General features: G+C 35.1%; 1 protein-coding gene across 1 annotated transcript; it reads left to right on the top strand.

Annotated features, from left to right (window-relative positions):
* Positions 1-2,054: 2,054 nt before the first annotated feature.
* LOC118936143 (uncharacterized) lies at positions 2,055-4,477 on the top strand. The gene is made up of 3 exons (XM_057488004.1): positions 2,055-2,110; positions 2,202-3,110; positions 3,990-4,477. The coding sequence occupies exons 1-2, from the start codon at positions 2,055-2,057 to the stop codon at positions 3,037-3,039; spliced, it is 894 nt and encodes a 297-aa protein (XP_057343987.1). The 3' UTR covers positions 3,040-3,110; positions 3,990-4,477.
* Positions 4,478-12,571: the final 8,094 nt, after the last annotated feature.

The raw sequence follows: 12,571 nt of genomic DNA, 5'->3' as shown, positions 1-12,571 counted from the left end.
AGGTTCCTCAAAATGCTCAAAATAGACATACCATTTGACCCAGGAATTCCACTCCTAGGAATTTACCCTAAGAATGCAGCAGCCCGGTTTGAAAAAGACATATGCAGCCCTATGTCCCCAATGTTTACTTGCAGCACTGTTTACAATAGCCAAGATATGGAAGCAACCTAAGTGTCCATCAGTAAATGAATGGATAAAGAAGAGGTGGTACATATACACAATAGAATATTATTCAGCCATAAGAAGAAAACAAATCCTACCATTTGCAACAACATGGATGGAGCTACAGGGTATTATGCTCAGTGAAATAAGCCAGGCGGAGAAAGACAAGTACCAAATGATTTCACTCATATGTGGAGCATAAGAACAAAGGAAAAACTGAAGGAACAAAACAGTAGAGGACTCACAGAAAGGAAGAATGGAGTAACAGTTACCAAAGGGAAAGGGACTGGGTAGAATGGGTGCGAAGGGAGGGACAAGGGGAGGAAAAAAAGAAAGGGGGCATTATGATTAGCATGTATAATATGGGGGGGGCACGGGGAGGGCTGTGCAACACAGAGAACACAAGTAGTGATTCTACAGCATCTTACTACGCTGCTGGACAGTGACTGCCATGGGGTTTGTGGGGGGAACCTGGTGATGGGGGGAGTCTAGTAAACATAATGTTCCTCATGTAATTGCAGATTAATGACACCAAAATAAAAAAAACAAAAAACACATGGCTGTAACAGTGGAAGACAATCCACAAAAGAGAGCTTTGTTCCTAAATTCCTCAAGAATAAAAGAGAACACTGGACAAGATCACTATGATAATCTGAAGGTTACTAACAGGATCCGTGTTGTTTCCAGTATCTCAAAAAGCCCAAGCGAATCACCTATTTTCCTAAAATAATGCTGTAGATTTGACTAAAATATTTTTATTTTTTGTTAGTATGGCAACTCAGGGCTCTTTACTGTAATACTTTTAATCCCTTATTGATTAGTCCTAATAGTGCACAGACCCTCTGAGGTAATATATTAGTTAGTATTAAATCCACACAGGAAAATTTCCAATTAATAGGAATTTCTACATAGGAATATCTGGTAGCATTCCACAACCACAAAGTGTAATTTTTGTGTTAGACAACTTTATTGCATTCTACTCCTATGAAAATAGATATGTGATATGACCCAAACATACTAGTTCATGATTGTGTCATTCAACACTTTTGGCCTTGCCTTGTGAACAAGAAAAAAGGTCTTCATTACCTGTATTTGATCTTTGTGTGAGAAGGCAGGTCTCTACTTAATGCTGCTTTGAGAGTTGGCTCAAATCACCTTCTCCTTTTCCTCTTCCGCCTCTTGCAGGTTCAAAAGTTGGCCTAGCTGCTGTCGTCATCTTTTACACTTTGAAGAAAAATAGTATCAAGTTATTCCCAATATGATAAACTTTCATTATATAAAGTATTGACAAATATCCAACTTGTGAAATCATTTCCAAAACTCGTTCTCCAAATTTTACTTTCATCTCAAACAAAAGCTCTCAAGAAAACAAATAATGAGTCTCAGGAATAGAGGAATACAGCTTCTTAAGCAGTTCTTAATTAGTGCAAACAATTCTGTCATGAAGATGAGCTTGTTTCTTGTTCTCCTTCTGGCTCTGTGGCCCTGGGCAAGTTACCTAATGTAAATTCCTGTGGAATGGGGATATTCCTAATGGGATTACTATAAGAATTATTAGACTTGACATATCAAGGCCTTGTAAAATTCAGTACAGCCATGACTGAGTTTTAAAAATTCTCAGCTCAACCTTACTCCACCAGACTCCCTAAAGTTTGCACCTCATACAACAGAAAATAGGTTACAAAAACAAAGAAAAATACTTTCAAAATCCCTGGCCAAGTTACTGTCTTGGAGAAAAACGTGCTAAATTTCAATTGACAGCTACATAGGCAAAATTCTCCAACAACTTTTTGTTGCTGCAATTTTCTCCTACAGCAACCATAGTAATAAAAATCGTGTATTTTGCAGGTTATAATTTACTGAATGTCTAAAAGACAGGAACCTCACCCAAAATGATTCTGATAACCAAAAGTGTTCATGGTACTTCTGGGTTTGAGCAGCCAAAAGTGTACCGCCCAGCAGATATGGCTCCCCAAACCCGTCAAATGTTGAAAAAGCAAGTGTGTGGGGAAGCTGGGGGAACTGGTTTACTTCTCTAGATTTTCAGAAGAGGAAAGGGGATGTATCCAGAGAGGGAGAAACAGGGTTTTCTGCCCCGGGGACACCACTGCCTCCCACGTACCCCCCCACCGGCGAATAATCATCACTCCCACCTCGGAGCAGGGAGCCTTCGGGCTGTCCCGGGAGTCGCCGACTCCTCCCCCAGGCCTGACCCGCTGTGGGGCGAAGCCGGTGAACCCCGCTTCGCCTCCCGCACAGCTGCCTTCCCGCGGCGCTGCGCCCGACAGCCGCCGGGCTCCGCCGCTGCCCACAGCTCCCGAGCAGCGTTCGCCGCCAACCCTGAACCCACCGCACTCTTTTTATTTTTTCCGCCCCACGTGGACAAGGAAGACAATCCGTCAGCCTCCTGTCACTCACGTTGGCCGAGGTCCCAAGGAGCGACCTCCGCACCTCATACAGACACCACGACTCGCGACTCCCAGAAACCCCTGCGCCAAAACCCAAGATCCGGAAGCAAACCCGGGCTCTTCCAACGCACGTCATAGACGGAGGCAGCCACCAATCCGCGGAAGCCATACGTTGGCATGGCGACGGCGTGGGGCCGAGCCTAGGCGTTCGAGAGGCCGGGCGTTTGAAACCAGTGCTTTAGAGAAGGCTCTGAGCGCGCTTGTGTACCTAGAGGTCTCTTCCGTCTTTTCCTTCTCCGACCCTCTCCTAGACCCTTTCGTGGACAGAAAGCTCCGGGTAGCCGACTCCACATCCCCGACCAGCGACAGAGAGCGTAGAAAAGGATTACACCCAACTGATATATCCACCGGCTCCTGCTTCGTTTCTGCTGAGCTAGACCCAGCGAGCCTAGAGAGTTGGGCTGAATAACTAGTATTTTCATTTAATTGGATTTGAAGAAAGAACAAATATATACGGGGGCAACCACGATCTTTATAAAGGTACCATTCCCGCAAAAATATTAGTCTTCAAAGCAAAGGTTGTGTTTGTATTGTTGGTTAAAAGTTGTATTTTTTAAAGAAGCCTACGTTCTAGTGTGAAGGGAGGTGTTGCCGTTTCCACTTTTGTCCTAAAGTCAATATAGCCGTGAGGCTGATCTTTCAAAGTTATGAATCAGGTAATGTTGCTTCTCTGCATAAAAATCTAGTGATTTTAGAATAAAAAATCAAATTCCTTAATGTGACCAGAGGCCCCATGGGCTCTTGTTCCTGACTATCTCTGACTTCACTTTCAGTCAATCACTCTTACATACTAAGCCGTAGCTACAGCCAGTTGGGCATTTCTGTTTCACAAACAAGGGAAGATTCCACTGTGCTGTCTTTGCTCTGCTGCCTGTGTCCCACGATAACAGATCACCATCCTTCAGGTCTCAGCTCAGATGTCACCTCCATGAGTTTTTCCCTCATATCTACATTTTCACCTCCAACACAAAAATACCGTTGCATCACCCTTTATTATTTTGTTTAGTACTAAACAATCCTGAACTTTGTTCATTGTTTACTGCCATTTTTCTTGTCTGAGAGGAAGCATAGCAAAAGTCATTAAGAGAAAGAGCTCTATAGCCTGACTCTCTTGGTTTGAGATTCCAGCTCTGCCCTCTGCTAGCTCTGTGACCTTAGGCAGGTTATTTTCCTTTTCTGTGCCTCAGTTTCCTCATGTACAGAATGAAGATAATTCTTGTCTCTACCTTACAATGATGTAAGAATTAAATGAATACTTATAAAGTGCTTAAAACTGTCTCAACAAACAATACTTGCTAAATGTTAGCTGTTATTATTATTAATATTATTTTATTATTATTGTCTATCTTCCTGTATTAGAACATAAGTTCCAGGAAAACAGGAACCTTGTCTCTTGTTCACCTGTATATCGTCCGCATATAGAACAGTGCGTGGCACATAATAGGTGCTGAGTAAGTATTTGTTGAATGAATGAATGATTGTTGCACTATGAGGTGGAGAAATGAAGTAATAATGACAAGGTGCTGACACCATCACAGAAAATACCCTTGGTTTTTGTTCCAGTGGCCTTTAACATCTAGCCCAACACCTAATCTTTTGATAACCAACCATGATTAAATAACCACTCCTGTAATTTCATTAATAGCAACATATAATCAGTTTGTGAAATTTAAAGCTCTGACTTAATGGTCTGAAAGCATTAATAAGAAATAAGAAAATTAAAGTGTTAATAAGTATTAAGTAAAAAGTTTATGTAAGTGATTTGAAAGTACTAATAAGAAAACTACAAAGCTTTTGGCTTAACTGTTTTGAAAGTATTAGAAAAAGAAACTAAAATTAAGTTTACTAAAAACTTAAAATTCATCCTATCAGTTGCCTTTGCTGGCAAAAATCTTATATAATTCTCATTTTAATTCCATTAATACAAAATTCTATTTGAGCCCTTAATTCTCCTGCTAATCCTCTTATACTCTTAATTTTGTACTCCCCCTCTGCAATAATATGATTTCCCACATTCCCCTTTGCTCAAATCTACACACCTCTTCCACCCACTTTTCCCTCCTGACCGTCTTTACCAGGAGTCGATGATGTTCTGACTTCTCTGGGAAAAGCAGCTCTTAAACAAGGACTACTTATCTCCCCCAGGCAAATCTACCAACCTGCCTTTGAGTTTGCCCATACCCTCAGTTTTCCATATGTGGTGACCCCAAACCCTCTCCTTTGTTCTCTGGGTTCCAAGTTCTCTAGCTTTCTTAGTAACTGGCATCCTGCTCTATTTACTATCTTTCATTATCTGTGAATCCATCCCTTTCAGATCATTCTTACCAGCTTTTGGATATGGTGTAGTATATCTTAGCCTTAAAAAATGCTCCTTCAAAAAGAAAAAGAAGAAAAAGAAAATTTAGCCTAAACATGCCTACAATGTAAGCTTCACAAAAGAGAATCATTAGGCAACTGTCAAAAAAAGTGCTCCTTCATTTTAATATGACAACGTTACTATTTTAATCAATGTAAAAAGGATGTTTTATATAATAGCTGTAATTACAAAACTGATTATTCCTATGGCAGGATGTAGGAATTCCAGGTTCAGTGCTTATACAAACACTATATATCCAGTTGAATTAAACATCCAAAAGAAAACAAAACTATAAAAATTTAAAAAGGAAATTTAAGAGACTATTTGTACAACCTAGGGTTTGTAAAGCCCTTTTGATCAAGGCAGGACACCTAAGAGCTATAAAAGAAATAACTTAAAAATTTTATCTATATAAAAATTTAATTTTATGGCAGAAGATGCCCCAAATTAAGTCAAAAGATAAATATTCAATTAGCAGGTAAATTCTGTTATGCCTATAACATACAAAACTTTACTGCTAGTAGTACTATTACTAATAGCAATATGCATAAATACAACCCAGTAAAAAAAAGGCAAAGAATCAATTCCAAATAGACAACAAACATAAAAGACACTCAGCTTCCCTATTATGAAAATGAAAGTAAACTAACAATGAATTACCACATTACAGCATCAAACTGGCAATAATTCTTTTAAATTAATAATATTATTGAATGGGATTGGGGGAAAAGGGGATAGAGTCAGACAGTGGGGAGGCATTGGCTCCCCATTCCCCTTACGGTAAAAGTCAAAGGACTCACACTAACCTACAAGACTCTCCCCTATCTAGTTGACCTCCTGTGTTGCTTGTGCCTCTCTTGGTGTTGTCTGAACATAGCTCCTGTCTTAGGGCCTTTGCACTAGCCATTTCCTCAGCCAAGAATACTCTTACCTGTCTTACTCAAGTCTTTGTTCAAATCAGCTCAACCAACCATGACCTCTACCTTGGTCCCCAACCTCCTGCACTCCTTATCTCCCTTAACCTGTTCTACTTTTCTTTTTTGTGTAGCACATATCATCCGTGATCCTGTATAGTATGATCCTTATTCAATCCTATATAAATTTGTTTTATTCTTTCTTTCTCTGTCTCATACAGAATATAAATTCTACAAATGCAAGAATCTTTGTATTGTCCAGTGATGAAAGCCGAGCATCTGAGACAGTGCCTGGCACCAATAGGTGCCCATAATGATTTTCAAATGAGTGAATGAGTGAATGAATGAATGAGTTCTAACTGGAGAAAGTCACATTTTTATGTAAAAAGTTATTGTCTTAATCTCTTTTATATTTTAAAGGAAAAAAATAATTAACATTCTGCTAGTCTGAAATTCAGATTTGCAGTGAAGATATGCCAAGACACAGAAAGATGATTTCTTTTCAGGAAAGAATCTCTAAATGAAAATCATGTGATTATTAGGCTCTCTACATACCATCAAAATTCTAATTCAGTCAGCCCCACCCTGAATCCAGTCACAACTCTAATTTAATCCACTTCCCTCCTCTTCTAATTGAATCACTTTCTCCAATTCTAGTAAACCCTTTCATTACAAAGTTACCAGCCCACAAAATGTGAAAATTTTGCTTGAGGCTTTTAGTAAGAAAACAGAGGAAAAAAACTCAATGCTCACAAGTTAGAAATTACACTTAAAAAAGTATAAATGATAGCATCTGTTCTATTTTTAACCTAAAAATGATTAATTTTCTAATTATATATATATTTATAAAGCTGGTGCTTTAATCTATTTTGATAAATGAAGAGGATAGAAAAATAAAGTAGCTTGCCTTCTACCAACAAATCCTGATTTTAATTGAAGATACTTTGGGACCCAGAGAGAGGATTTCCTGGGAACAGCCTCAAAATGAAATTTGCTGATGGTCCAGGCTAGATTACTAGATAATATTATAATTTAACCACCTCTTACCCAAATCAAGCACATAGCTACCTATCACTTGCTGGCCACTTCATTATTACTAAGACAATTAAAAGCAAGCATATTAAAAAAACAGTTAAAATGAAAGAACTAAAATATAGAAAATAAAGGGATAGAAAAAGACGTACCAGGCAAATACTAAAAAACAACAAAAAACTTTGTGTAGCAAATTAATTATCAAAAATATTCTTTGAGTAGCATTAACAAGGACATTTGTGGGGCATCTTACTGCATTCCAAAGAAAAATCTAGGAAAACATTAAATCATGAACATGTATGTAACTAATTGCATGGTCTGGAAATTTTGAAGCAATAAAGAATTAAAAGGTAAAACTGACAAATCTGTAATGGTGGGAATTTTTTTTAATGGCAGTCTCTCCCAGATAAAACAAATTAGCAACATTGATGCATTGTGTGCATAGATACATATGCTTACTGTATTTATATTTGCATATATATTTATATGTCGCATTTATATGTATATAAAATCCTTAACCAAAACAAAATATACATTATTTTCAAAAAATGTTGGACATTCATAAAATTAACTGTAAAGCCCCCAAATAAGTTTCCACAATAAATGCCTATGTACTCATTTCTAAATGATATATAGTCTTTCTAATTTGTGAACTTTATATAAATGTTCAAAATGTTTATGTAAATGAATCATGTAAAGTGTTCAAAATATTTATGTAAATGAATCATATGCTTTTTTTTATGTTTTGCTTTTATACAGCTGTTGTATACTATATAGAATTTAATTGGGTAAAAATACACAGTATACCTGGCTGTTAATACTCTGCACCCTGATTCCCAACACCAAGCTACCCCCATGAGGACATCTGGGCCCAACAGCTTGGGAGGAAGAATGATTATTTGTTAATTTAAAAAATTATTTCCAGTTTATTCCATAGTTCTTACTTTTTTCAGTGATGTCAATTAAAATGTTTTAAATTTTAGCTTCCTTTTAATATCATGTATTTTCCTAAAATATTATGTTACTGTACCTTTTTTCTTATTCCTACTTTTTCACTTATTCCTACCACATATGCTTTTTTCCCTCTTGACTAGCTTTGCTTTTGCAGGGGTCTATCTTTTTGGATCTATTTACCATTAAGCTTTTACAAATACTAACCAATTCCTTAATTTCTAATCTTAATGTTACTTATTTGTTCCACCAGCTTTTCTTAGATTTATATTATTTGTTGTTCTTTCTAATTCTACAATAAAGTGCTCAATTAAAAAAAACTACACAGTATAATTTATTCTAATAATTATGTTTCCAGTATGGTGATATTACAAATAATGCCACTATGTACATTTTTGTAAATGTGTAGAGGTGCATGGGTATACATTTCATTTATATATCCCATCAGCAGGTTGAGTTCTCCTTGTTCTGTAATCTCACCACACTTGATATTGTCCAACTTTTAATTCTAGGTAATCTGGTGGATTTATAGTGATATCTTATGGAGGTCTTAATTTGCTTTTCCTTCATTGCTAATCACTTTATTTATATTTGTTGTTCACTTGAATTTCTTCTTTTGTGGGATATCTGTTTAAATCTTTCTACTGAATTATCTTCTTTTTAGATTGATTTCTATGAGTTCTTAATACTTTGGGCCCCAGTTCTCTGTCAGTTATTTGTGCTACATATATATTTTCCACTTATTGGCTTTTCTTTTTGGTATATTTTGATCTGCAAAAGCATTAATACTGGGGTAATTCAGTTTATCAGTCTTTTCCTTTTTGCTTAGTGCATGGTATTTCTTAAGAAATTCTTCCCTACTTTGAGGTTACATTGGTATTGTCAGATAGTATCTTCTGAAGGGTTTATAGTCATGCCTTTCACAGGCCCATTAGAAATTTGTTTTATGCATGGTGTGATAGAGGCTCTTGGAATAATCCTGTGAAGCAAGCCTGGCCTTGTCCCTCTCTTCTGAGTGCAGGACTCTTCTTGGCCCTTTGCACTTAAATATAAAATCTTAAATGTTACATTTTACAAAATTACTTTTGGGATTTTGATTGGGATCACTGAATCTCAGTTTAAGAAGAAATGGACAGTTCTAAATATTGAGTCTTCAAATCTATTAACAGGTTCTGTCTTCCCATTTATTAGGTCTTCTTTAATTGCTTCTAAGTAAATTTATATTACTGTTTCCATAGAAATCTTGTAAATTTTTGTTAGCTTTAGCCTTAGGTGCTGCTCAATTTTTAATGCTTTAATAAGTGACCTCTTTCTTAATTTGATTGTTCAATTGTTTGTTGCTGGTATATGTAAGTATGATTGTTTTTTATATATTGTATTTTAAATGCAGAGACCATGCTAAACCCTCTTATTAATTAAAATAGTTAACTCATAACTCTTTGGGATTTTTTATGTAGACAGTCATATCTATGAATAAGGATAGCTTTCTCTCTCCTTCCCAGTCTTTTTCCCACTCCTTTTTTCCCCTTGCTGCCTTATGTCAGGTAGGACATCCAGTGAAATCATAGGCTTCCTTGTCTTCCTCCTGATCTTAATGGGAAAGCTTTCAAATTTTCATTGTTAAGTATGATTTTTACTGAAGGTTTTGGGTCAGTGCATTTTATTCAATTAAAATTTCCCCCCACAATTTTTAGTTTGCTAAATGGATAACAAATTTTATCAAACACTTCTCGGCATCTAATGAGATTCTCTTTTAGTATGTTTGTGTGTATTATTACATTAATTTATTTAACTGTCAACCAACCTTCCATTACTGAAATAAACCCATCTTGATCATGATGAATATATTGCAGGAATCTGTTTACTCAGATTCTAATTAGGACTTGTGCTCCTATGTTCCTAAGTGAGATTGGCCCATTATTTTCCTTTCTCATATGTCTTTATTTGGGACTTCTTTAATAAAGTTTATATTATAGAACATGTTGGAAAATACTTTCTCTTCTATGGGAAAATTTGTCTAAGCTTGGAAGTACTTCTTCTTTAAATGTTTGGTAAAATTTGCTGGGTCTAGGTTTTCTTTGTTTACAGGGTTTTGACTAGCACTTCAGTTTCCTTGATGGTTATAGATATACTCAGTGTTCTATTTTTTCTTTTGTCAATTTTGCTGTTATGTTTTTCTAAGAATTTACTTATTTCCCCTGAATTTTAAAACATATTGGCTTAAACTTGTCACACTATACTTACTAAATGTTTGTTTACACGTGCAGCATCTGTAGTGATGACTGCTTTATCTTTTCTGGTATTAGTGTGACTTTGATCTCTGGTCTTTCCCATTTTCACCAGTCTTCTACTGGTGAAATTTTCTTTCTTCTACTTTCTTTGCTGTATTCTTTTTCTAACTTCTAGAGAAGTTAGATGCTTAGTTCATTTAATTTTCCAGCCTCCTATCTTTTCCTAGATATTTATTTAACTACAAATCTCCCTTTTACTATTGCTTACCAACATCTCACAGGTTTCAGAACATAGAATATTCGCTCTTATTTAAAGTATTTCCTAATTTCCATTTTTACTTCTTTCCTGTTAAAGTTTTATTTAGAATGCATTTTTAATTTTACAAAATTGGGGATTTTTCTAGTTATCTTTTAAAAAGTAATTCATAACTTTATTTTATGGTCAGAGAACCTTTCTGTCCTCTTACATTTGCTAAAACTTGTTTTATGTCCACAGTTTTATAGCCAATTTTATGAAATTTATGAAGAGCTTGAAAAAAATGCAATTCTGCAGTTTGGGAGTACAGAAGTTCAATATGTGCCAATTAGGTCAATTTTTAGATTGCATTGCTCAAATATTCTATGTTGTTTTTCAACTACTTGATTAGTTAGTAGAGTCCTGATTTATGCCTGATTTCCCTTGGTCCCTGTTAGTCTTAAAAGTGTGTCTTAAGGTGATAAATGATAGGATGTAACTCAATGTTAAAGTTTAGAGCCACCCTTGTTAAAGTCTAAAATGAGGGTATAATTTCTACTAAGTCAACATTCAACATTTTACTGGAGATTATATCTAATTATGTAAGACTGCCATTCCTGCCCAGCTACAAAAAGAAAGAAAGAAAGAAAAAGAATAAAAGCTATGACTACTGGAAAAGAGGTAATAATTTTTGTATTTTTTTCAGAAAATATCATCTATATGAAAAGCTTTGAATCAATGGTCAAGCTAGCAAACTAATAGGAAATAAGAATAAGGTTTGGAAAGAGATATAAGATCAATAAATAATAAAAGTTAATTGAAAAAGTGTCCATTTACAAAGCACTCAAAAATTATAAAATTCCCAAGAATATATCTAAAGAAACATACATTATCATTATGGGTAAAATCCTGAAACTTTATAAATACATACAACATCTGAATAAATGGAGGAATATACCAATTAATTGATGGGAATGCCCAATATGGGAGCTGTGTCCACCCCCAAATTTATTTTAACTTCATGCAATTTCAATTCAGATCAACAGGATTTTTATGGAACTTGACACATTTATTCTAAAATGAATACTGAGGTTTAGCTCTACTAATTTTAAAGATGAATAAAGACATGGGGACTTGCCTTACCAAGTATCAATACTAAGTGTAAAGCTACTTAATTAAATTAAAACTATAGTTTTGGCACAGAAATGGGCAAATTAGTGGATTTAAATAGAAAGTCTAGAAAGAGATCCATGCTTATATTTGAACTTGGCATATAAGAGTGGAGTATTCCAATTCGGTGGGTTAAATGGTGGTAGACAATTAGATTTATACCAAAAATCCTAACAACCATACAGATCCCTACCTCCCAACAACAGCACAATTCTAAATGGTTGAAACTAATAAAGATGAAACACAAAGAAAACGAATCTTTGTGACTTCATGGAAGAGTGGATTACTTAAACAGGAAGGGAACAAATCACAATTGAAAAGATGAATAAATGATTATGCTTTATTTTTCAAAATAATTAAGACACCATAAATTACTTGCTACAATACAATAGATAATTAGTATCCCAAATATTTAGAAAATTTTATAAATCAGAAAAAAACAATTTAACTGAAAAAATGAGTGAAGTATATAACTAGTAATTTACAAAACTAAAACCCATAAAAGGCCATTAAATCTATGAAAAAGCACATCACCAGGAAACAGGCAACATATTAATATAAAAGGAGATAAATTATTTTGCCAATCAAATAACCAACAACTGAATTATTTGACATCAAGTACATCTGGGGGTGTGGAGAGAGAAACTCCTTCTCTGCTAGTGAGTGTGTTAATTAGGAAAATCACTAGGTAAAGCAACTTGACATTGCCTAACAATATACAAAATGTAACTTGTATTATTTCTACACTACCTAAAAATACGGTGGTATAATTTCTATACCACATAAAAATAATGCTTAGGAAGATCTACCCTAGGTAAATTATCACATATAATTACAAGGACACATATAAAAGGTTTTTAATGCAGCACTGTTTGTGGGAAAACACTGAAACTAATCCAAATACTATCAACAAAATATATTCTTATGACAGACTACATATGTAGGTATATATAGGTAAATATAAATATATCTTGAATCTGTTAGTGTTGAATTTAAAAATTGCACAAGTGTTAGCATATTTGGTGTAAAATCATTTATATAAAATAAAAATA

This window comes from Manis pentadactyla, chromosome 10, assembly GCF_030020395.1.
Source record: "Manis pentadactyla isolate mManPen7 chromosome 10, mManPen7.hap1, whole genome shotgun sequence".
Classification (NCBI taxonomy): Eukaryota; Metazoa; Chordata; class Mammalia; order Pholidota; family Manidae; genus Manis; species Manis pentadactyla.
The sequence above is the reverse complement of the archived record's forward strand: the minus strand, read 5'-3'. Positions and strand labels throughout refer to the sequence as shown.

Bases quoted from the DNA above. Each gene is read 5' to 3' on its own strand.
- LOC118936143 (XM_057488004.1), top strand. From the start codon at position 2,055: ATGATTCTGATAACCAAAAGTGTTCATGGTACTTCTGGGTTTGAGCAG. The intron at 2,111-2,201 runs GTACCGCCCAGC...TTACTTCTCTAG, and splicing joins GGGTTTGAGCAGCCAAAAGT to ATTTTCAGAAGAGGAAAGGG.